At 44.8% G+C, this 26644-nt stretch overlaps 1 protein-coding gene across 5 annotated transcripts in view; it reads left to right on the forward strand.

Moving 5' to 3' along the window:
• The window catches only part of Tnfaip8 (TNF alpha induced protein 8), a 121593-nt gene that overhangs the window by 45152 nt on the left and 49797 nt on the right, over positions 1-26644 (forward strand). Inside the window, exon 1 of one of the 5 annotated variants that reach the window (XM_087592823.1) lies at positions 567-1751. The exons of 2 other annotated variants lie outside the window; for them this stretch is intronic. In XM_087592823.1, coding sequence (XP_087448949.1) covers positions 1721-1751 — 31 coding nt within the window. In that variant the 5' untranslated portion in view covers positions 567-1720. Of the gene's footprint in view, positions 1-566; positions 1752-12551; positions 12929-26644 lie in introns of those variants that run through there. 2 more of the 5 variants (XM_087592824.1, XM_087592829.1) reach the window with 2 other exon arrangements.

A 26644-nucleotide genomic window follows, 5' to 3' on the forward strand; every position in this document is an offset into this window, starting at 1 on the left:
AATAAATAAATAAATAAATAAAACAAAAAACCAGAAAAAATGCTTATTTTGATTATTTACTTCTAATTCTAGCTTCCATATTAAGAGCAGTTACACATACTAAAAGGACCTCAGTGAGGATGGGAAGAGTGACATTGAATAGACAGAGTAATGGGGCCAATACTCAACTTTCCCTCCTGGGAGCTTCTTAATCAGCTGAGCCTCAGTTATCTTGTCTCTAAATGCGTGTGCTAATAGCAATTACTCTACAGTGCTGATGGGAGTCTAGGACATAGTATCGCATGTTTGATGCTTATTTGAGTACTGCATGTATCATGAGTGTGCAGTACAAGTTAGCAATCACTATTATAGGAAAAGTTCCCATCACGTGCATCTGCTTGTTCTGCCTTAAAGAAACAGCACCTTTTCTTAAAGAAACAGCAGCAAGTGTATGCTGGCATACACTTGATGAGAAGCCCATAGCCTGAGAATTAGCTCCTGGGGGAACTGTGCCTCTGGGGGTAGAGCCATGTCATTCTCCTCAAAGACTGGAGCCAAGCCCAGTGCTGTTGAATGCTGAGGAAGCTGGCAGAGGATGCGGAGTGTGGAGGGAAGAGGAGGGCATTGGCCCGTCTGTGGCTGTGAAACTTTTGTCTAGGTGTTAAGCATTGTTGTCAGTCCTGGACAAGTCACTAGCTGTACCATTTACTGGGCCGTAAGTTCACTCAGCAGTGGTTCCTTTGGGAATCTTCCCAGCTCACAGACAGTTTCTTGATTTTCACAAACTTGACATTGCTTTATGCTGGCTTTGGAGTGTCTCTCATCATGGTGGAGCTATCATTTTGGGGTCTCATTCCCCTAAGGCTACTTGTAAATATTCCAAAGCTTAGCATGTCTGTGCTTCTGTTGCTATTTGTTTGCATATTTCCCCATTAATTAATAAATCAATCAATTAATTAAGTGTGTGTGTGTGTGTATGTGTATGTGTATGTGTGTGTGTACAGAGGTTAGAGAATGTCTTGCTAGAATCAGTTCGTTTTTTGTACCATGTGACAGGCTCATGTGTTTCTCGGGATTGAACTCAGGTCATCTGGCTTGGTGGCAAGCATTTTTACCCACTGGGCTATGTTGCTAACCCTGGAGTGTTTCACTAGTTAGTGTTCATCTGAAGGACAGAAGACATGTGCAGATCATTTATTTTCTTCTGACCATGTGGACTAGATCTAACACCAAGGTTATGAGGATCCTAACTGGGAGGGTAGGGAGGGGTGGGTCTAGTGTATCTTGTGTTGTCTTCAGTTGCGTGAGTGAGATGTTCGGTAGCTTTGTAGGATGCATTCTTTCACTTGTCTGCATGATGGAATCTCAGCTTTCACAGATTCAGAAGCCCAGGGCCCACCCCAAGCAAGTAAAATCAGAACCTCTCAGGGTGGAACTCCAGTCAGTATTTTTAGAAATGCCCGTGGAGCTTCCAGTGTGTAGCCAAATTTAAAAGCCAGTGCTCTAGAACATAGCTCCCAAGTGTGGGTGATTTTTCCCACCGGGGACATCTGGTAATGCCTACAGACTTTTGTGAATGTCACAATATGCCTCTGGCATCTAGGTAGTGGGAGATTCTGCCAAGAACATCCTTTAGTGCACAGGATATAGTACAGCATGTAATTAAACCGGCCGCAAATATCAGTGGAACCAAGGATGAAGAACAGTGCTCCAGAAATCAAATCCAAGAGCTTCTAGAGCCATGTCTGCCTCTCGTGGGGAAATCACGTCAGGTGGGTTACATTTTTGTCCTCTCAGCAAGAGCATGTAAGGAAGGACTTTTGTCAGTACCTTTGGGTCTCTTCTGGACTTGCCAGGTCGGCAGCCTGTCCCTGAGGCTGGAGTACCAGGTTCTCATTTCTGGAGCCAGAAGTCTCCCTGTCTTGTCTTCTACATTTATCATATTTGAATGACTTGGAAGAAGACCAAAGTTAGGAAAATTAAACCTATAGAAATGAGCCAAACGAACTACTTTCAGTAAGTTTTTGAAATGCCTGGTCTTTTCAAACCAGAGGAGTGACCTGAACGAAGTCTGATTTTATGTTCTGTGGGAGGTCTTTTTTTTTCCTCTGAGGAGGTTGGGAAATATATTTTCAATTTTATTTAACTGTGAGAATTTCAGGAATGCTTATACATCAAATTCTTTTGGTGTTGCTGGGGATTGAACCCAAGGGCTTGCACATGCAGGGCATATGCTCAACCCATTTACATCCCCAGTTCCACAGGAAGTTAATGTTAACCTGTATTTGTCTATTGTATCATTAATACCAGCTATCCAATGTATGTAACTGATATGTTTACTCTGTATACCTCAGTGTTTTTTTAACATGTTGGAAGTATACACAAACACATGGAATGAGGGCTGCATTATTATATGTACAATAATCCTGGTTTCCAAGAAGCTAGAATCATTTCACACTATTATAAAAAGGTTTTATTTGTATTTTAGTTATGTATATTTGCGTACACACAAAATTAACATATTATATATAAAAGTCTAGGTAGTAGGTACTGGAATATATATATATACATATATATACATATATATATATGAGTCATTGTGTGGGTTTATGCTTTGAGAGTACAATGCCTATAGAGTCCATAAAAGGGTGTTTAATCACCTCAAACTTAAGCCATGTGACATGGGTTCTGGGATTCAAATTCAGGCCTCTGCAAAGACCAGTTCATGCTTTGTGGTAGTTTGAAGAAGAAGGCCCCCCACCCATAGGCCCATATATTTACATGCTTGGTTCGCAGTTGAAGAACTGTCTTTTAAGGATTAGAAAGTGTCCCCCTTGTTAGAGGAGGTGTGTGACACTGGAAGCGAGCTTTGAGATTTTAAAAGCCCACAGCAGGCTCAGTGTCTCACTCTCTCTGCATGCCTGTCTGTGGTTCAGGATGTAAAGTTCTCAGCTTCTTGTCCAGCAGCATAGCATGCCTGTGTATGTGCCACCGTGCTCTCTGCCATGACAATAATGGACTGACTGTGTGGACATGAAACTATAAGCAAGCTCCCCAATTAAATTCTTTTTTAACAGTTGCCTTGGTCATGGTGTCTCTTCACAGGAGTGGAACAGTGACCAAGACATGTTCTTAACCACTGAACAACCTCTAGCCTTGGTTCCAGTCTATCTTTACTCCATGGTTTGGGCTTGTCTCTTCAGTCTTTTAAGAAGTGACTTAATTTTCTTTTATTCCAGTCTGTCTTCCAACACTAGCAGGAACACATTTTCTCTCTGTGTGTCTCTCTGTCTCTGCCTCTCTCTCTTACACACACACACACACACACACTCATATGCACATATATTCATGTCTTCAGGCAAAGGAACACTAGACTGTTGCCAGCTGCCATTAACAAGTGCCTTTGTAACGGTTCTCATGACAAGTTTTAGGGAAGGGTCTCAATACTACAAACAGTTATCAGGGAATTTCAAAACAAACAAACAAAGATCGGGGCTCAGTCAGTACAGTGCTTGCTGAACAGAATGAGAACCCGAGTTCAGAACCTCCAGCTCCCAGGCAAAATGACAGATGTGGTGACATGGCTCTTACCCCAGCACTGGAGACGCAGAGACAGAAGACCCCAGGGGCTCGCTGGTCAATCATTCCAGCCAATCACTGAGATCCTGTCTCAGTAAAAATAAAGGAAGGAAGGAAGGAAGGAACAGAAAAAAGAAAGAAGAGAATTGAAGAAGATACCTTTGACTTACACACACACACACACACACACACACACACACACACACACTCATACACATGCTCACAGTACAGAAAACATTCCAAAGTTAAATAGATAAATAAAATAAAAATTGCAAAGCCAGAAAAAAATCTGAATGTTTGCATATTTAAAAATAGTGTTTTAATACAACTCTACATAAATTGAGAACACAGCTGTATAGGGTTAGACTAAGATTCAAGTCTGCCCTTGGATTATGGCATCATTAACCCAGAGGTGAAACAGAAAAGGGCCTATCCAAAATGCTCCCCTCAGCCTCTCACTCTGCAGTGTTGTTGCTGGGTTTATTTCTGTGTCTCATGCCAGTCCACAGATCTTTTGTCACTCACTATCGTGTCATGACAGTGAACAATGCCAGTCAGTACTTGTGACAGAATAGTGGTCTGCCACTCCCTGAGGCCACAGTGTTTTGTCACCTTAGCCCTTTGTGCTTTGTCATTTCTTCTCCTGGGCTACAGACAGCACCTACTGCTAAACCTATCTCAAAAGCTAATCTCTTTCTGACTCCCATTCAGCTTCTTGATAGAAGACTCTAGAAATACACTGGTGTGAGGAAGGAAGTGAACTCATCCCTTGTTTTACTGAGGGGTGGACACCTTTGACTTTTTCTCTGCCTGACCACTCAGGATGCTTCTGCTCTCTGTTCCTATGCTATGTAGACAGGCTGGTCCTTGGTCAACTCCTGCTTTCCTTCTTGCTGAGCTCCCCCTCCCTTCCCCCCTCCCTGGCTCTGTCCTTCTGTGAGCCCTGGCATTTCTCAGGCTCCATTGGTGTTCTTTACCCTCATTCCACCCTTTCCCTCGAAGTCACGTCTATTTCCAGGTCCTCAGATTCTCTACGTGCCAATGGCTTCCACATTTACATTTCAGGATGAAGCCCTTATCTGCCTCCTCAGTTCTCCGTGTCTGCCTGGAATGTGTTTGGAGGGCAGCTCACATTCTCCCTGTGAAAAACACTGACCTTGCCTTCCTGTCTGGTTTTCTTCTCAGCAAATAAGCCGGAAGCCTGGGCAAGCATCTTGCTTTAGTGTTTCTTTGTCTCTAGTGGACTATCAGTGTCGTCCCTTCTTACACTGAGTGTCTGTGCAGTGTGTGCCACCTATCACTTTGAGCAGCCAAGACCAAACTGGACCTGTTTTATCTGGATGACTTTCGGGGCAGTTGATTGACTCTCCCTCCCTGACCTGCCTGGCTCCATGCGCACTCTCCGTATTGTAAAAGTCCCTCTGACTCTCATTCCCTTGCTGGAGGTGCTGCATTAGGGTTTTATACAGTTCCAGCATTTTAACAGGACTCGTAAGATCTGTAGTAACTTGTTCCCAAACTGGCTCTATTTTGTGGCATTTATTAAGAGTACCTGTCCCTATTCACAAACACTTCCTGCCCAGACAGTCTCCTCCGGCCTGGTGTTTACCATTTATCCAATAATTTAGCTTAGGGCACACCAAGGCCTTGAGAAATCTGTGTTGAATGAAAGTGGGAAGGTAGTAGCCCGGGATAGTGATGGTCTGTCGAAGTCCTCAAATTCTAACTTAATTTTCCCTAACTGTTAAGGACTTCCTGAGTCTGTACTCTGCTTCGATTTCTGCTTCTGTGTATGTTTCCTTGCTTGTAGTTTTCAGAACTAAGAGAAGTGTATGGGATTCTGTGAGCAGATCATTTGATTCTGTGTTCTTTGGCCACTGAGTGCTGAATCCAGGAAGCTACCCAATAAAACGGCCCCTGGGAGCCAAGGCACCTTTGCTTTCCGGGGAGAGCAGGGGCACCTTGGCTGAATGGACTTGGACTCTCAAAAGCTTTCCAACTCTGTCTGCAGTAAGTCAGAATCTGAATGCCCGAGACTTGCTGTGACTTGCCTAGACTATTAAACTTTCAAACCTGTTTGGGAAGGAAGAACAACAGTGTTTAGGGCCCTGTGTGGTCCTCTCTGGTTTCCAAGCAACAGACAGGAACTTAATCATGTTTTACCTGGAACAGTAAAAAGGTAGTTGTATGGATTCTAAAACACACCAGTCAAGCTCCTCTCCTTAGAAGGTTCCAGGCCCGGCATTTCAGGTTCTCCCCGGCTGTGGAGAAGACAGCTTCCTCTCGGCTCCTATCTGTCATCTCACCACAAGGATCAGAGGACCTGTGCAGCCATGCTGAGTCAGACGGACCAGCCAGGCAGAAATGACACACTTCCTGCCCCAAGTGCTAGGCAGGCTTTATGGCTTGTTTTTCTGTTTTGCTCGAAGATTCCCCGGAAAGATAAAAGGTTGTCCTGCTGAGCCTCTGTTTCTTCTAAGTTGTCATAAGATAGCCACCCTAAGTATTCCTTTGTCAGTGACAGGTTTCACTAATCCCCTGCTCCCTTTTTTTTTTTAAATAAAAGTATCGGGGTTGGGGATTTAGCTCAGTGGTAGAGCGCTTGCCTAGGAAGCGCAAGGCCCTGGGTTCGGTCCCCAGCTCCGAAAAATAGAACCAAAAAAAAAAAAAAAAGTATCATGTTTGTGAAGTATATTTATCAAGTATGCCCTGACAAAAGAAAACAAGAACAAGACAGACAGACTTATCTTGTTCTTCCTACTTAGAAAGGGACGTACTGGGGCTCGAAAGATGGCTCAGCCATTAAGAAGAACACTTGCTATTCTTGCACAGGACCTGGGGTTGGATCCTAGCACCCGACGGCAGCACAAAACCAGATCTGGTGCCCTCTTCTGGTTTCCTTGGGCCCCAAGCACCATTCATGTCATACACATACATACATTCAGACAAAGCCCTTAGACATATCGAGTACAATAAATAATTTTTAAAGGCCCAAAGGATATGATTGTATATATCATTAGCCTAGGCTCTTTCCTTTCTACAGACTCTAGACTGTTTCATACAATCCCTCTGCTTTACGTTCTTATGTGTGTATGTGTGTGGACACATGTACGTGTGGACACATGTGTATGGCACATTTGGCAGCAAGCTCCTTTACAATGTGAACCTTCTCACAGCCCTCGTGAGGGGTCTCCGTGTCCTTAACCACAGGTTTGTTTAAAGACTGTGTGGCATGGCAGTCTGTGGGGTTTCGTATGGTATTTAGAGAGTTGGGTCTGTCTTCTCCACCCAAACCCACTCCCCCACGCTCCCCTGGGTCACTTCATCTCATTTCAGTGGGTAGCTCAGGCTAGCCCTGACCTCTCTATCCAGCTGCCCCAGCCTCCCCAGCAATGCTGATAACCATGTTATCACACCAAGTAGCTCTGCTCAGCTCTCATTGTTTGTCATAATCTATACAATTTCCTTAGATAATGGCTGTCTACATTCTCCCCTGTTTCATTGACTGTGCTTGGACATGGTTCAGAGGGACTGTAGTTGTAAGACTTTTGATCTTTACTGCCACTTTGCCTTCCAGGCATTTGTCTTGTGTCACATTCCCACCAGATGATATATACATTTCTGACAATGTCTTAAACGAGCTGTGTATTCTAGCCCGTGCCTACCTCACAATTGCCTTTCAGACCTTGCTTCTAACTGTGCATGCACAGGCTGCCCGGCCGTGCCTTCCTGACTCCATTGCCCACAGTAAGCCATGCATGCCCTGTCTCGGGCTATAGCCCAGTTCTTGGGGCTTCCAGACTGCTAGTCCTTCGGTGTTGGGCATGCACCATCAATGCCCCAGCCATGGAGTGTTTCCATCCCCATTCCTTCTTGCCTATGGCTCTATCTACATCTTTTACTTATGTGTATAGTCACTTCTTGGTCAGCCTCATTGAGTGTCAGCTGATTCCTCATGGAGACCTCGTTTCTGAGTTAGCCTTGTAGTCAGCAAGTATCAAGTGCCAGCCCTTTACTGTCAGCTGACATTTTTCAGATTAAACTGTCATATGTGCTCTCACTGGCAGAAACAAGACAGGGGCTGATAGAATAGCACTGGACTTGGGGCTCCTGTGTCCTCCTGCTGTGTAGGTCTGTATTAGTGGAAGAGAAGGGGCAATGCTAACCACTTTGCAGGGGATGAGGTACGGTCTGCTTCCTTCTTCCATTAGAAAGGTATTTATTGGGGAGGAGGCAGTGGAGAACTTGTGTACAGCATGTAGGCTCTGCATACAGATGGACTCGGGTCCAAAATGGCTTGATATACCGTTCTCTCTGGCAAGCACTAGAAAACAAGGTGCTTTTTTGAGTTTCTGTAATTTATTTTTATTATGTTTCTAAAATTTGTGCTTGCAAACAGACCCATTGATATTACCACATAATGACCAAAGTGTTCTGACTGGAAATGCTCTACTGGGATCTCTGGGATGTTGTGTCTTCACGAAACCACCTTTGACACCTTGTGGGAAATGTTTACAGAAGCCAGTGGGGGCCGCACCAATGAGAACACAGCAGAAGCAGTGGCCAGCCAGACTGCCAATGCAGGGGGCCAGGGCCTTGGAAAGTGTCTGATGTCAGATTGGAAAATATTCTGTGTTGCCTCATTAAATAGAATTTCCAGAAATGTATAGGGAGATTTACTCCAAGACTGGATAGTTTCTCTTAGCCAATTGAGAATTTAATTAGTTTAAGATTTATTACTGGGGTCCCCAACTCCAAAAAGAAGAAAAAAAAAGATTTATTACTGGGGATCACGTTCTGTTTTGTGTGGCGTAAGAATGTTATAAAATCTAGAGCCTCTGCTTCTGTTCATCTCGGCAGAGAATAAACCACATCCAGGTGCCAGCATAGCTGCTGCAGCTGGAGCCTGGCACTTCAGCGTTTTCACTGGTGGCGCAAGCGTGACGAGGATTGGATTGGGTATGAATGAATCGTACAAGAAAACAGACGTCCCTGGTCACTGAGTCCCCAGACCTGCTCACTGCATGGCCATGCTCCACTAGCACAGTGATGGGGCCTAGATGTCAACCTCCCATGCTGTCTCATCTTCTTTGCTTGCGTGACATGGTTAGATGGTAGCAAGGCCCTTGGAAATACCAAAGTACAAGCTCCTAAGAGGAAAACCGAAAGAATAACGTTTAATAAAATGCATACTTGAAACTGTAGCAGCGCGTAAACTCAGCGAGTAACACCTGATAGACAGGAGAGCATCAACCTTCCGAATGCTGCGAACCTTTCATGCAGTCCCTCATCTTCGGTGACCCTCCAACCCTAAAATTATTTTTGTTGCTACTTCATAACTAAGTTTGCTACTTTCATGAATCGTAACATAAATATCTGATATGCAGTCCTCCAAAGTGGTCGTGACCCACAGATTGGGAGTCACGGTTTGAGCAGCTGCTTGGGCGGAGGGCTTTGAATGGCTCCAGTGATAGACTTGGGGAATCTCCACCCAACCTTGGTACTTGTGCCATTGCTGGTCCCAGCAGCATCTGTCCAGTTTAGCTTGTTACTCTCCCTGGTCCCAGAGGGGTTGATGTCCAGGTGCCCTGTTTATTTTCTCAGACTGCCCCCATTGTGCTGTGTGGTAAGCCAAGGACCTTTCTGTGGAGTTATCAGCCAATGAATCTGAAAAGAGGCAAACCCGATACACCCGTGTATCACCACCCAACCCAGATGAGAGAGTTAGATGGCACTTAGATTCCTTGTCTGTAATCTGGAGATGTTGCCCACCTCCTGGGTAAGCATCATGCTCTCACGGCGGGGCAGCGGGTGGCCATTCAGCTGTAGGCTTTCCCTAAGCATGACTAGGCTTGGGCCCTGGGCTTCATGCTAAGCTAGGCCATCCGCCAGGTGCGTCCTCTTTGGTGGAGTATCTAGAGTGCATCTCTGAGCATGTACCAGCTTCAGGCACTGCATCTCTTGGAACAATTCCATCAGGTCACCTTCACCAATGACTTCCTCCCTCTTGAAGAAGAGCAAAGTGAGAAGAGGAGAGAACTCTGGTTAAATCGTGATTTGTAGTGGGCCATTGACAAAGCTAGGTAGGACTGGGAAAGAGGAGAGCTGGGAGGAGACTGATGGACTAAGAGGAGGACGCTGAACACTAACACAGAAAATGAAGTTGATGTTGGCAGTCTTAGCATTGTGCACAATGGGCCTGCGAGCCTCTTGGGAATAGCAGGCTATAAAGGTCAAGGTGTTTTTGTGGATGTTTCCAGGTCCCTCTAAGGCTTGAAAACTCCTGTGTAATCCGTGAAGGCCTCTTTTGCGTGCAGGCACCAGTGCGGTGGTGGTTGTTGAATGTGCTGCCGATAAGGATGTGGGTGGTAGCACAGGAAGTTTCTGTATAATACTCAACCACCAGAATGAGGCCAGAGTGAGAGTGTGTGTCTGGAGATAGCTCTGGACGGTGGGAGGAATTGGTCTTCTCAGCCCTGCCCTGTGCCCGCACAGCCTTGCTGCTACTTAGCCTCTTGCTCTGCTGTGTTCTTTGGAAATTGAAACTGCCACCATTTTCCCTGGGTGTAGGGAGGATGTGGATTGCAGTGCCTGTTCCTGGCTATGAGTTGTTAGTGAGCACAAAGTACAGCTGGTTTTCTAGTGGCCACTATCATGTGGCTGCAGAGAGATGCAGAAACCTCTGATGGATGGCCCTGGAATCAAAGGGAGGGCCCTCAGTGTCAGCGTGTCACTCAGGGCACCCGCATGACTGATGATGCAGGGTGCTCTTGGGGCTGGGGGGTTTGAACAGCCCTGTGCTTCCACTGAGGTGTGCTCATCATATACAAGACTGACTTTGATCCTCAGTATTGCCAAAAAGATAAGATAGAGGTGCAACGAGTTGGGGGAGACTTGGAGAGCAAGAGTAAGGTGTATTTGAGTACAAATTTTCTTCTCATTATCTAGTCTGGGCACATTCTTTGTCCAGGTTTGGAAATTCTGTGTGCTCCCCTCTTGCCATGGCATGAGGAAGTATGTGCCCTGGACAGCACAACAAACACAGACTTGTGAATCCACCCAGGGCTTGGGGCAGAGTGGAAGAGCTGTATCAATATCCCCAAGGGCAAAGGAGTTAACTATTTTGTACATAGGTTACCCTGGGGGTGGGGAGGGGTTGGACCGCAGATCGTGACATGAGAATCTTCTTCTTCCTCCCGATCAGCCCATCCTCTTTTAACCAGCTACATGAGTTGAGCAGAATATAATTCTGGATGCTGGGACAGGTAAACAACAATGGACAGATCCAAGCATGTGTGACCCGGTGCTCAGATCTCATGTGAGAGAAGAGTGGAGTTTTCAAAGAAGGGTGCTGTCCATCCAGGTGTCTTGCTTTCCAGTATTTTCCCACTGTCTGGACTTCTCTGTGACCAGGGATATCCTGCTGCGTATGCTACCTGAGGGTGTAATACTTCCAGCCTTCTCTTTCTGGCTCGGTGTTGGGAATTCCCTGGTGCTTTCTTCGCTGGTCTTGGGTCCCACATAGGGGGTGAGTTTTGATGTGAGTTGCAGGAGTCTCACTCCAGCCTCCCCTCTCCACAGCCTCACTGTGTACCTCTGTCTTCAGCAATCTGGAGAAAGCAGTGCCTAGTATCCACCTAGCCGTGAAACTACTCCTGAGTCCGTTTTAGGGATGCGGGAGATCTTCCCTTTGTTTAGGCGTGGCTTTTTATTAATTACCCTAGAATATATCAGTAAACCAAGTTTGGGAAGTCCCTGGGCTTTGGAATCTTGAATTTCTGAGAACAGATCTGTCTTAATATTTTCCTGTCACCAATGAAGCTTTCATATCATTCTGGGCCAACCGGAGTTTGGAGAGATAACATTTTTGTGAGCACAGAAGGCGATTTCTAAAACACAAATTTTGTAACTTCCTCCTATATGATTATATAGATAAAAAAATAAATGTACTTCTATGTTTATACATTGACGTTCATTCCCTTTCCTTTAGGTCACTCCCCTAATTAATAGAGGTCACTTTATTTAAATTTATGTCATCGGTTCCCATTACTGCTGGAATTCACTATGCATAAAGCAATTTGCATAGTTTTCTTTAAACTATGTTAACATTCTCTGAGTTTGACTGTGTTACTTTTAGTTTTGCAGAGGTACAAACTTGTTCAGGGAGGTTAAAGAACTTGAGAGCCTACAAATCAGAAACTAGCAGAAATGGAATTTGAATCAGGTCTAGCAAATTCTATTTCACTCTGTATCTTTTTTTTTTTTGCTGGGTGCCTGGCAACTCGAGCCAGATTATCAAAACCGCAAAAGATAAATGTAAAATCCAAAAGCAGCTTCCTGGGGGAATAAGAGAGAAACACAAGCAAGGACGGTATTAACTGTAGTAACTATCACAAAATAGGGCCAGGACATCGGAAAGTGTACAGCTGTAGGGTTAACGGAAGAGCTCGAGCTCACAGCCAAGGTCACCAGGAAAAGGCTTCATACCCTAATAGTGTGCTCCTCCGATGGGCAGAATCTTATCTGGGGGAGGCTTGTAAGCCATGCTGACTTCTGAATATGCAGGTAAATAGATAAGACATTAAAGAGACTATCAGATCGTCTCTATGGAGACATACATGCTGCATACATATGTGTGTGTATTTGTGTGTGCCCAAACACTTCCATTCTTTATATGTCCCTCTCTTCACAAGCAAAAAGCTAATGATTTTAAGCAGTGACATTGTTCTAACCATGTTCCCTAGCTCTCCTAAGAACAAGAACACCTCTGAGCAATTCTTCCTATTAATAGACCTCCATTCATGTTTGTACTAGCTAGGTAGGAATGGGGTGTTGTTTTTTAAATTTTCCTCTCCAGACATCTGTGAATGGAGCCACACCCTTTTGTCTTTTACTTTTTTTTTTTTAAGTCTCTGCTTTTCCCCCCTAGCCTGTTGGAACAGTAGACTTCCTGTTTTGCTTGACTCTTTTTTTTTTTTTTAAAAAAAACTTTTGCCAGTGTGCCTAGCACAGTAAGCTTGTTTCTGCGTAGCATCGCTCGCAGGTACGGAGTGCGGGCAGTCACAATCCATCCTCGGTGTGAGTGCTGAGACCTCTGTGACAACACAAGTAAAAGGTGCCTAACACATTCCTCTACCAACTGCAAAATGCAGCACCCCGAATAACAAGCAGGACAGCTTCCAAAGTGACCACTGTTGACCAGTTTCCGGTGTGTTCTTCCGTGTGGTAAGCTTGTGGTGGATTTCTTGGAAGGATGGTGTGAACTGACTTGTAAGATGGGACTGTGGATGTTCCTCATCCTTGTGTGACTCTATCCAGACACATTGACGTTGTCCTCCTGGAGAGCACAGGGAGAAAATGCCGAAACTGGGTGAGTTAAGACTGTTCTTAGACAATGCTGGGTGCAGAGTCTGTTGGGATCTGGTGGGATGTTCAGATGCCTAAGGCATGCAGAGGGCTAATGTTTGGTCATGGCTTTGGAGGGGCTGTGCACACTAATCGAGGGTTCTTCCTGCCTGTGGAAGCCAGTGTTAAGGTGAGAGAGGTATGAGAATCATGGGTCAAAATGGCATCTGAGTAATACAGATAAATAATTTTACTTGAGAACAAATGGAGCCTTAAAAAGCTTCAGAAACACAGCCTCTAAGATTTTACAGGTCTTTTTTTTTTAAGATTTGCAGTTTATTGTCTATATTTCTTTGAATTTGTGAACTGTATAATACCTCTGATTCCCAGGGGTCTGTGGCATTGTAACCTGTGAACACCCACCCGGTTTATCTCTCTTCCTCATTTTGTAACTGCTGGTCAGAATATTCTTGTTCTTATTCCCCTCCCCCCCTATCCAAAGAGCAACTTTGCACGTATAGAAAGCCTTTTGCCTTCAATTAGTAATACCTTAGGTTGGTCCCTCTACTGTTGCTACAAAGAAACAATTTGATTTTTAAAATAAATTGAAAAAAATTGTGAAGAGTTGGAATGAAAGAGTTCTTCAAACATCCTCTAAAGGTATTTTGGTTCATACGCACATCTCAACAGGTCTGTGCACGGTGCTTGTATACATTTATGTAAAACTTTGATAGTCAAGACTTTTTGGGAGCCAAACAGGGTGAGGGACATCTGTAAAAGCACTGCTTAGCACGGCTTAGCTGGATAAAAGCAGGAAGACAGTGAATTCAAGGATTTTCAGCAAGACTTGGTCAAGAAAGAAAGAAATAAAGGAAAGAAAACGGCTGAAGAGGTACTTTGTAGAGCTTAAAGTAAATAATGGGAGGCACTAGAAATTGGAAGACACAGATAGGCAGGTGCTGAGATAACTTGTCTCAGGTCATTAATTGAACCTTTGGCAGCCAATACTATTTTGTAGAGTCATAACTTCGGATGAAGTATGGTCACTCTCACCTCAATTATGTAAGATAAATGTGTGTCTTCTGGGTGTGCAGAACTGCACGTGACCTTCTGCCTGCTTTATATGTTTATGTAGTACACACACACACACACACACACACACACACACACACACACACACTGATGTCATGGTGTATATACTACTGGGATCAGAGCCAGATTTGCTTGGGAAGCTCTTGTAGAAGTGGGTTTGGGGAGCCTTCCAAAAGGAAGGAAATGCACTTTGGCAGAACGCAGTCCATGTAAAACTTTGAAGGCTGTTGGTTTCATGGGTAACCAAGAAGCACCAGAGAGCAGATTAAAAGTTAGCGAATGAACATAGGCAGGATCATGTGAAAAAGAATGTGAGCCCAGCAGAGAACCAAAGGGCTGCGACCTCCACCCTCCACCGCCCCCCGCCCCCTTCCCCCACCGTGGATCCCAGCACAGCTCATGTTGCCCTCTGGTGGAATGAAGTGAGATGCGCAGGGAAGCGCCACCACTTCTGTTTTTCTTGGGTCTTCTAAGTGAAGAGTGAGAGCAGGTGAATGTACTATCCTCACGGGGAATGCTAAAATTTAGACACTAGAAATCTGAAGACAGATGGCGGGATCAGGAACTTCTCATTGGCCAAGTGTGACTATTTACAGATTAGGCTAGATATTGGGCATGCGCTTGCGCAGTTCTGCCGCAGAGTGATAACATGTCAACACTGGCTTGGGCCCTTAAGGTCTTCTCTTGTGTTGTCTTGTTTTTCTTTTTTTTTCTTGTGGTTACACAATAAATCCTGGTAGTGGAGAAGGAGAGACCTACGATCACGGGCACCACAGCCCACAGTACTGAAAGCCAAAGAAACGAGAGGTTGGCACCGCTGTCTTTCTCGCCACGAAAACGCTGAGTTCCTTGTGGATCCCAGTCATTTTTTTCAGGCCCCGGAAATACGGAGGTAGACTAGGCAAGAAGAAGGCCTGCTCTTGGAGAGCACCTGTTGTAGTTGAAAGAACTGACACCAAACATAAGAAAAGTAAAATATAAAATGAGCCAGTACTAAGAGCTAAGAAGGGAAAATTTAAACACGGGGAGGGGAATAGTTTGTTCTCCCTCCCACGACCCCTGCTCTGCCCCGAGTATGTGTGTATACCTGCATGCACATGTGCTAGTCAGTCATATTAGTGATCGTAGTCGTGAATAAATTCTCACTGAGCGTGTTACATTAGACGCACCTGAGCAGAATAGGGAAGCCAGCTAAGATTATCCCAGGCAGAATATTCTAGGCAAAATGCAAGCAGTTTCAAAGTCCTTGAGGTCAGAGCACCCGGTTTAATTTAGATCCCAGGTGATGAAAAGAGAGGAGATGAGTTCAAGACAGACTGGGGAAAGATGACAGGGGTCTCAGATAGTTGTCGTCTATTTACCTTTTGCTGTGTGTGAGATGAGAGCCATTTGATCAGGTCTAATTTCCTCGGTTTACAAAGGAACCTAGGCTCAAGAAATCAAGGCAGGCATCCATGGCCATCCATGGTTGCAGGGCCAGATTGGAATAAAAATTCACCTTTCCACTTCAGCATACTTTCACCACCCCGTCCACACCAACAGGGATGTGTGGCCGCATGCAGCCTCAGACTTCTAAGTGCTCTGGACTCCTCTAGCATCAGTGTTTCTGTGGGGCTACCTTTTGTCTTTACCCTAGTGCACCGTTATCCACTAATAGGGACTTCACAGCTACCATAGCAATGGGCTGTTCTCTTCAAGCCTGAAGGACAGCCATGCCAACACTGCCTACCCATTTTGGGGAATGAAGATAAAGCCTTTGTATTTTTCTGATAATTCTCTACCAGTCAGTAGACAGATGACCTAGTCCTCGCCCACATTATGATTAGATTATTTGGGCAGAGTTAACGTAGATGAAATCTCCCAAGCTGTCAGGAAAATAAGATTGAGCATCAAATAGTATTTAAAATTAACTTGGAAGCAGACATTGAGAAGGGGGTTGGAAGTCACTGCCACCAAATGTAGCTTTTCCTGGACAGATCTTGCCTGTCCTTGTCCTTTCGTATATGAGCTAGTTCAACCTCCCCCCTCCCTCCTTGCATCTTATGACTGCTGTCCTCTGGATACAACCCAAGTCCTCTAGTATCATTGTGTGATGGAGGTCAGACCAGTGCTAAGTACAGAAAAAGGTGACTTTGAGATGTCACCTGCAGTGTCACCTCTTGTTTTATCATCCTATGTCCTACGTCCAGTGGAGAAAGTGACAGAGGGCATATTCATCATGTGTGTGAACGTGTCCTAGGATCTCTTATATGGTTCTTTCTCCTCCTCTTAGAGTTCATGTCACAGATGTGAGATTTACATCACCACCATCGTCACTATCACTCATAACCAACCATCTCCCACGTATTTATTTATTTAATGGATTTATTTATTTAATGGATGAGTGCTCTAGCTGCATGCACACCTGCATGCCGGAGAGGGCATTGGATCCCATTACAGATGGTTGTGAGCCACTATGTGGTTGCTGGGAATTGAACTCGGGACCTCTGGGAGAGCAGACAGTGCTCTTAACTGCTGAGCCATCTCTCCAGCTCCAGCTCTCCCACTTTTATGCTTGTTTGTATAGTTTCTTCCCTTCCTTGTAATTGCCAGCCAGGATTATTTCATGTTCCTTTTTAATGCCTGCTGAAATCTCTCTGAGCCTAAAGGATGAGCATTAATTTTCCTTCTTTGTTAACAGTTCTTGGAGTAAAGTTCTTTGATTACTTTGGGAGCCTGGGGGCCCAGAGTTGTGCTATCTTTTCTTTATAGTTTTCAGAAGGATAGTAGCTCTAGTGGAGCCTTCTTAGCCAGATGTACTGAGACTCTAAGAATAGGGACCTGCTGGGAGAAATTATAAGCAGGAGCATCATAAGTATTGCCTACATGTGGGAGAAGGGGAATGGGAGGGCCCTGGGTAAAGATGCTGCTAAAGGGGCTGGTTAAAGCCTTAAAGGATTATCAGCTTCCAGAAAGTCGTCCTGTTGGGATTCTGAGTTTCAGCTGTGAGGCTGCAGAGAGGCAGTGATTGGCTGTGTGTGCAGAGTGGGCGTGCTAAACTGTGATTGGCTGTGAGCTCAGAGTGGGTGTGCTAAACTGTGATTGACTGCTGTGTTTTTTGTTGAAAGCCACAGCTATGGGATCTTGAGTACTTTCTGGTTCTGTTTGTTTAATTTTTGTTTTTGAAGACAAGGTCTTGTTATGTAGGGCAGGCTAGCATCTAACCCTAGGTCCTCCAGCCTTTGCTTTCTGGATGATGGCATTAGAGGGATGAGCTCCCAAACCCAGATGATTTTGAACATCCTCAAAGGCAGCCTCTAACTCACTCTTCCTGTATTAGTAATGCGTTGTTGATTCGCTACCTTTCCCAGCAAAGCATTCTTTCACCACACATGTGCTGGGGCGCTCCTGAACATGCCTTCAGCACCCAGGAAAAACTCCAAATCATACCTGACCTCATTCTTGGTTCCTTACATTTTAGAACACGGGGCTTTTACCTGTGCAGATCTTTCCACCACCTCGTCCTACCCTATAAATCTTGCCCATTTTGCCCTCTGTCAGGAGGGAGTCAGTCAGTCCCATAGGACAGGGCCTGTCTATGAAGTCAGCTAGGAAGCCCCTGAGCTGTGAGTCGGGGATGAAGTCCAGGAACCAGGCCCTGCAGTCTGTTTCAGATTCCCTAACTAAATTGCTTCTCGTTTGGTGACTGGCCGTGGTGATGTAGCGAATGGGGTAACGTACTCACTACATCCCAATTGGCCACTCCCCATGATTAACATCAGATACAAAACCAGTAAACTCATGATCACTATGTCATGATAGATCACATGCAAAAATTCTCAAAGGTCAATAAAACATCTTCAAGGTATCACAGACAACACTGATTTACTTATTGTAAATGGAGAAAATTTATTACAGACAGTTCTTCAAACTATTGTCATTTACGTGTCACTATAAACACTCAAGTCCTATATAGTTTTGTAAAACAACTGTATAACCACACTCCTGCAAAGACCAGGCTTATAAGAGTTTAGTTATTGTGTTTGATGAATTATTCTACTAACTCTAATCAAGATAAAAAGGCTCTTGGAACTATAACCCCTTTGAGACTGGGCGTGAATAGCTCGGAGTTTGTTTTGCTGTAGGTGAGTCCTGCCTGGGAGTGAGTGGTGCGGGCAGAAGAAGAGTTGGGGTAACACTCAGGGCGTGAGCTGGTGACGGGGAAAGCTGTAGAGTCTGCTTTGGGGTGGGTTGGTTGACACAGAGGGGTGCCACTCTATTTTTTAGATGAATTCCCTAGCTAGTGTGTCTGACTCTGGAGCAGTGTCCCCAGCCAGCTGTAATTCCCTCGTTCCAGAAGGACATTCATGCCAGCCACAGCAAGAACTAACTTGGTAGCAGTGGGCTTTGGCCCAAACCCTAGTGAAAAGCTGGAGTGGGCTGGCCTACCCTGGGCTCTTGGGTGAGATTTTAGAGGGTGGGCTAGGTGTTATCACTGGGGTTTCAGGAGGCTGCTTTCAGGGCACCACAGAGCTCTGGAGGCGCATTTGTCTGGCTTCTGAGAAGGTACTTGTGTGACTTATGTGACATTTGGTTATTGTTGCTTGAACTTCATGGACCCATTTTCCCCATTTGTGAACAAGTTTGAAGAAGAATGAGGAAATGAACTCATCTTTGAGTGTTAGCATCCTGGTTCTTGGGTTTTCTGCAGGCTGTGGTGAACTGTATTTTGAGGAACTGAGTTATAGGTAGCTGCAGAGACTCGACTCCTCTCTGTGAGGAACCATACACACAGAGAGGCAATGGCACCATTTCTGTATCGCATGCTACAGATTAGCTATGAAGAGGCTTCAGCTGGCAGGCTGCCAGGCATGAGACGCTCCAAGCGTTGTTGTTTGTAAACCGGATATATCAACAAATGTGGCCACAGTTCACAGAATGGAATTGCTGCCTTTGCCAAGCCAGAATAGGATACTGGTTTGTATTCTGGAGCATCCAAATGTCCATGGCAGTACAGGAACAGGGTCCGTGAGACTAAGTCAGTGGGTGACCCAGATCAGCGGGTGACCTACAGCAGTACATCTCTGGAGAAGTGGTTTCAAAGCCTGGTCAGTCATGTTATTTTCCAGGGACTGTCAAGTCTCAAAGTGGTTTTGCACTTCTGTTTTGTAGTCTGATTGCAGTGCTGTTGCACACTGCTGTGGTTTACTGTACATCGGTAATCGTATTGCACCACAACTCACCTGCAGTGACTAGCTCTAGCCTCACCCCGGCAGGAACGCTGTTAGGACAGGCATTCGAGTGGTTCACAGTAAATACCAAAGTGTAAACGACTGCCAAGAAAGACACTGGCGGTCCAGAGGCTTGTGGTGAACAGTGCAAGTCAGTGATTCTCAACCCTCCTAGTGCTGAGGCCTTTAGTACAGTTCCTGGTGAGCCCAACCATAAAATCATTTCCTTGCTACTGTTATGAACCATAATGTAAATATCTAATATGCAGGATATCTGAAATGTGACCCCCACCCCCAAAGAGGTTGTGACCAGCAGCGCTGGAGTTAGAAGCAGAAGAAGACTTGCCTGGCCAGTGTGGTGTCAGGGATGTAAGCCCACTGACTGTCTGTCATTGCTGAGAGATACCAGATTTCTTTTTTTGTGTTTGACTTTAGCTTCTACCTTAGATTACAAAATTGGCTGGCTCTGGAATAAGCAAGACCTCCAAAAACTTCACCCATAAATTGGAAACTTAGGGAAGGAAACTTGTGAACATCATATTTGACCTTTCGAGGCCCAAACAATTCAGAGAGGCAGAAATGGAAATCACAGTCAAAAGTGTTCTGAATATCTTTTTTTTTTTTTCTCTTCTATTTTTCGGAGCTGGGGACCGAACCCAGGGCCTTGCGCTTGGTAGGCAAGCGCTCTACCACTGAGCTAAATCCCCAACCCGTGTTCTGAATATCTTATGCCACTCAAATAATTTGCATTGCTGCAGATCAGGAACCCCAAGCTTTTGAACTGCACTCTCCAGCTCTGTGAGTTGTCTGTTGACTGTGTCTCATTGTCTGTTCTTGGTATTAGGGAGGTGTGAGATTACTAGCCTGCCAGACCTGGGAGGGAGCCGTAATGGCTATTTTCTGTACCCAGTACTCCCCATATTCTTTTAATTTCTACATCTCTGCTTCCTCGGTGCCCCGGAGCCCTCACCTCAGCAGCAAATGAAAAAAACAAAAACAAAAAAAACCAAAAAAAACAACGAGACCAGTGAATTATTGTCAGATGTTAGTAATTCCCAGGCCCCTTCCTCCAAAGAATGCCTGTCTTTTTCAAAAGAGCCTCACAGTAGAACAGGAAGTAGGGCAAGAGTTTCATACTGAGTACTGCCTCTCTAATGAGAGTACTTCCTGTTTCGATCAGAGGCCAGCTGAGGCCTCAGGAGCTCGCTTGGGTCAGACCTACTGGACCAGCACTAACCCAGGGAAGTTGAAGGAGTTTGAGTTTGTCCTTTTTTTTCAATTATTTCAGCTCCGGCCAGAGCCCAGGCAGATCCTTGCAAGTGTGTTTTTGTAGAGATCCAGGGCACCCACTCACCTCCCGTGGCTGTCATTGGCATTAATACAACGATGGAAATTCAAATATTTTCTTTTAAAAGGCACTCCCACTCCTGGACTAAGATTGTCAGATTTAAAAAAAAAAAAAAACAAAACAATGGAGCCTTGTAACTTTCACTTTTAGGGAAACTTGTAAATGAATGGCCTGCCATGCTTTCTCCACTAGCTTAAAGCTGGCTTGTGACACAGACCCTTTGGTTTCTATCTTTGGCCATGTGACAAAATCCTTTTTGTCAGAGCATTACCAGTGGCTTCCTCGCCAGTGAAGCCCTCCTTTCCCACTGATCACTCTGAAGTGTGTGGGTCTTTGCACGTGTTGCTAAGACCACCCAGGCCCTCCCCCCACCACCCGACCTCTTCTGCGTCCAGTCTGTCTTTTGGCTGGTCTTCCATGACGACACCACCCCCAGGTGGGATTTAGGTTCTCTGAACTTCCATGGCACCTCATTCCGTTTTGCTCTATCGGATGTCATGCTGTATGTCAGACAGTCCTTCAGCTCCTTCCTCCCTTCAACCTCTCTTTAAGGACCAACACCATAGCTGTTGGTATCTGTACCATTTTCCTGTAAGTGACGGGGGCTCTACAGATATCTCTACAGAATGGAGAAAGAGGTCAATAGAAATGGCACGTGAGAAGACGTAGCTTTCTTAAGAGCGGAGAGTGAGCCCTGGTTTCCTTGCTTAGTCTCCCTAGGCTCCTTTGATATACAGTTGAAGCTGAGAGGCACCTGGCCCTGATGGAAAAGACAGGACATCCTGGCCACTGGCATTCAACACCCAATCAAGAGCAACTAGGTCTACATTGCTTGTATGAAATCAAGAGTGGCTATTGATGATAACTGAATACACTCTGAGGTTCAGACCAGAAGCAAAATGGAGAGTTCATTGCTGGGGAGGCCAAGCAAAGTGCTGGCAATTGAATTGATCTGTGTGTGGAGGAAGAGCATGGATATCTGATTGACAGTTGGAGAGGCACACAGTTAGGAGTCTCCCAGCAGTGTACATACAAGATCATGTCCGCAGTGGTGAATTTTCTGGACTGTTTAAGGCATGTTTGAGGTAAATTTTAACTGTGTATAACTTTACCTTATGGATCTGAGAGCTCAGTGTCCCTCATCACCCCTCTAAAACACAATTACTCTATACCGTGTATTGGAATATGCCGTCTAAAAGAACATTTAGAAGCAAAGGGAAATCCTGATCAGTCAATTGAATTCTGATCGTTTTGTTACTTGGCATTGGGCCAGAATGATTTCCTATGTGTAAAGACAATGGAAAAAGGTCACCATTATTAGTTTTGGGGGTTGAATGTTGGACTTTATGTTGTATAAGTGTCTGATTAACTATAGCCTACTTGATCAAAAAAGTATTTTCCTGGATCTGGACAGACGGCTCAGTAGTTAAGAGCATTGATTGTTCTTCCAAAGGAATCTGGGTTTGATTTCCAGCACCCCATGGTGGCTCACAACTAGCTGTAACTTGAGTTCCAGGGGCTCAAACAGTGTCTTCTGAACCTCCCCTGCGCACACGTGGTACATAGTCATCCATGAAGGCAAAACCACCCATTCACATAAAATAAGGTAATAATTCTTGAAAGTGTGCCCTACAGACTTTGGTGAAGAGTGGATATTTGTTTCATTTCACAAGACTGAGAGCTGCCCGGAAGCTTTGTTTACATGGGCAGCCAGTTGGAGAAGAGGCTGAAGCTCCTCCCACACGGGTTCCTAGCACCCCTCGATGTGTGAAGTGGGGCCTGCTTCCTTTGGTCACACCTGTTCCTCCAGTGGCTTCCTCTTTTCTATTAATGTCTGCACATCTTTCCCCTAGTCAGCCAGCCTCAAAGCCTCCGAGTGGTATCCACTCTTAACATTTCTTACTGGTCTGTGTCCTTCCAAATTGTGTGACAGGTTAACCTTGCAAACAGAGACACCAGGAGTCTAGATAAAAGGCATGGACTAAAGTCAGAAGACTCCCATTGAGTCTCAGCCCGAGCTGGTGGCTGTGGGCCAGGCACTTAATGCCTCTGAGGATCTCTAAACTCATGAGAAGTGAGTGTTGAAAGCAACACTCAAGATTTCTTATTTAAGGATTGCCGTGAGAGAGGATCCGTGCTGAAGTCCTCCACAGCGCAGAGCCTGCCATCTTGCTCAGAGGCATGTCCTTTGATGGGGCTTGTGTGACACGGAGCCTATAGGATATTGTAGTGGGTGATATGTGTAAAGTAATACCACGTGATTTAACATCTGTACATATATTTGGTTGCTGAGTCAGAATTTGGGACTATGGTCAAGAGAAATGTTTTTTCTTGTTCTGGGCCAAATAACAAGATACCTGAGACGAATGGTGGTTCATTTTAAAGGATTTTCCTTTTTTTCTTAATGTTTAATTAAAATGATAGTTGGGCATACTTACAGGCTCCAGTGTGGTGATTTCACGTTCACACACACTTATAAAATGTCTAAAGATAAAATCAAGGTAACTATTATTTCCAGCCCCTGAAACATTTATCATTTCCATGTGACAGAAAACTTTGGACTCCTCTCTTCTGGTTCTTTATACAATAAATAGTTAATTTTTGTAAATGATACTCATTCATCCATCGTGTAGTATACAGGGACTTAGTTCTTCCCATGCAACTCCTTTGTGCCCATTACCCACCCCCTCCCCTTCTGCCTCTGGTGACCACTACTCATAGTTTCTGCTTCCACAGAACCAGCCTTCTGAATTTGCTGCCTTTTTACGTTAACAGATTTTCTTTTCAGGCATTAAAAAAATGTCAAAATTAATTGCACATTATGCAACGATGGATCCGGAACTGGCTCCATAAAGCACAGTGTATTGTAAATGACGGTAGTCTCTGAGGGGCGGCTCACTGCTGTGAGTCCAGCTTAATAGAATGTTGTCGCCTGAAAGAAATTCACGGCTTGAGTAAAGAGGTGTCTGGAATCCCCATCTGGGATTTATTAGTGTATGCAAGTTGTTGGCGTAGCCGGATGTTAGTTCTTAACTTAAGGAAACAAAGTTTTCAATCTGAGGATGGCGACTTTGGGCTTTGTCAAGTGGCAACAGCTGCTGGTATCTTCCTGGTTCTGGAAACGCCATCAGCTGAAGTGGAATGTTGCTCAGTCTGTCTTATTAAGGATCTGGAAGCCGGTTGTGGTGGGCTGTGTAGTTGGTGAGGGAGCTCAGTCCATTCATTGGATAAGCAAACATCTTCTGGGAAGGTTGCATGTGCCCACCCCCCCACACACACACACACTCTGTTTACGAGGATGATAAGAAAGTACGTCCACTCGGCACACACTGTAAAACAGAAGGCTCGCAGCTGGCAGAGCCACGTCCTTCTTGGCTCCTTTTCTGAAGGAATTTTTGGAAACTTGCGAGATTTATGGATAGTTGCAGATTACCAGCCTTGTTCTCCAGCGCAAGCAAATGCTCCTTTGAACTTTATTTTTTTCTTTGAAGATAGCAGAGTTGTGTTTTGATGGCCCCATAATATACTTTATGGGTGGAGGAAATAAAGTTTATTCTTACATGTTGTCACACTCAGTATAATGAGATGTTGAAGTGATTATTTTATTGGTTATTCAGCCTCTTCAAAGTACCCAACATGTATTATAGGACTAGAAAGGAAGACGGGCAAACAGACATGAGGGATAACTTGTATTTGCAGTAACGTAAGTTAGTTATCTGCCTCAGAGAACATCTGATGTCAAGCTCATCAACAGTAGGAGTTGCATGGAGAAGTTCACCCCTGACCTCGGGAGGCTTCATTGCAAGGGGGAGGCCTGAGTCTGGCCTGAGTCTGGCTTTGAGAGAGGCAAAGAGGATGTCGCTGCGGGAAAAGAGTGAGCCCGAAAGCCCTCGCCTGCTGTGTGACTGCATAGGGTTCTTGTAAGTAATTTCCAGTTAGTGGAAGCTAATGTCGAAGGTTTCTGTATGATTACCTTTTAACCCATTTGTGTCAGTGAGCCTGTGGGCACATGCTGATGAATTTGTCCCAGAGACACTTTTCATGCTTTCTTACATGGCTATTGCTTTTGTCTGGGGGAGAGAAGACACTGGCTGGCACCCTGGGAGTGGTATCTCACCTTTATCCCTGCTTATCTGTGTCACTTGGAGGGGTGCGGTCTTGGAGGTAGGGACTGTTGTATTGTATCCCTGCAGGTATCGGGGTTTTTGGTCCATGCAGTTGGGAGAAACCAACTTTAAACATTGTAAGCACTACAACTGGGTAGGGTGACTTGACTGGTCAGTGCAGGAATACGGGAGAAAGGGCCACTCAGGAAACGTTGTGATTGGCATTTGAAATTGAAAATAAAGGGGAGATAGAGTAGCTAACAGGAGTGATAACCACCAGACTTCTAGCCACTGTTGCCCCAGTGGTAGGGGAAAAAATGAATGTTAAGTAGGAAGAAAGTCAAGGTGTTCAAAAACCGGTCAAGATGGCCCCTGACAGCGCTTACAGGGGTGGGTGTTTCTAGGTACACTGGCACTAAGCAGCATTCAAGCACACCAGTCCTAGGCAGTTGACAGTACACGGCCAATTTGATAAGTATTTATATATTAACACCTTTGTGATCCTATGAAGAATAAAATATACTTAAATTGAAAGATTAAAAAGGAGTTTTATTGTTTTCTTTATTTATGAATGACATATGTGTACCTGTGTGGGACTGTATGTATCTGTCGGTGTTCAATCAGGAAGCTATATGTTAATTTGAACATAAAGTTTTAAAAAAAACATTAGCTAGGAAACACTGTGGTGGTTTCTGTTAAAGTAGAGGTGCTAGAGAGATGGGTCAGAGGCTAAGACAACTAGTTGCTCTTCCAGAATACCTAACTTTGATTCCCACCACCCACATGATGGCTCACAACTTTCTATGACTCCAGCTTCAGGGAGTCTGACTTTCTCTTCTGGCCTCCATGGACACCTAAAACTTCTCTCTCTCTCCTTCTTAAATGAAAACTTAAAAATCTTTAAAAAAACTGAAAATGGAACCCTACAATTCTGTTTCTGGTTACATAATTGAAATTGTCGCCTATAGTGTCAGAAGCATGCCCCTGCTTCTGTAACTATAGCAGTAGCCACAGGTAACAACTGAAGATGTGTTACCGAGATGATGCAGACTATTACTCAGCCTTTAAAAGGAGATTCAGACACACGACTTGACATGGATAAGGTTAAGGGAAGAAAGCCAAACGCCAATTCTGTTTAGCCCTTAGATACGTGGGCTACTTAGAGTAGCCAAAGTCTTAGAGGCAGAAAGTAGTTCATTAAATAGTTTTCAAAATGTAAAACGTTCTGAAGATGTATAGTGGTGACAGTTATATGAACATATCACTAATCTATACATTTTTAATGGTTGCAATGTTAATTTGTATGTCATGTGTGTTTCACCACAGTGATAAACATGGTAGTTAAAAAACACCAATGTGTTAAGAAGAAATATTAACTCTGATGGGTGCTGGTTGGTAGGAAATACAGAGCTTGCTAGTGAACAAGAAAGAACAGTTTCCTCCACTCTAGACATCGGCTCAGGTGGCAGTGAAGTCACTAGGGTGTTTGTTGTGCTGGCAGAACTTTCTGGATTCACCCTCTAAGCTGCTGAGGACTCTGTCCATAAGGGGTTTCCTCACTTGGGACATTTGCCCATCACCTTAAGAGGATGCCAGAAGGAACTGCCTGGAGCCGAGTCAGTCAAATGCACAACCAGTGCCCACTGATAAAGCACTAGGTAGCTAGATGCCAAGGCACCCACAGAAAGCAAGAACCGAGACCCGGAAGGGAACTTCTTCCTATAAAATTTCAGCAGTGCTGTCCTGAATACACACAGACTTCTATCGGCTGTGGGAGAGTGGCTGGATAAAGGCCCCTGAGTTTTCTCAAGATAGGTAATGAAGAATAGACTTGGAATGGTGAGAGAGTCTGTCCTGAGTCACCTCACCGCTTCTCCAACCCTGAGATCAGATAGGGTTCTGCAACCCTAATTTCCTGTTCTGTGTTTCCATTTGCTGAACTGTTGTGTTTATCACATTTCTTTGGAAAGATGATGTCATCATAC

The sequence above is a fragment of the Rattus norvegicus genome, chromosome 18 (assembly GCF_021556685.1).
Source record: "Rattus norvegicus strain SHRSP/BbbUtx chromosome 18, alternate assembly SHRSP_T2T, whole genome shotgun sequence".
Lineage (NCBI taxonomy): Eukaryota > Metazoa > Chordata > Mammalia > Rodentia > Muridae > Rattus > Rattus norvegicus.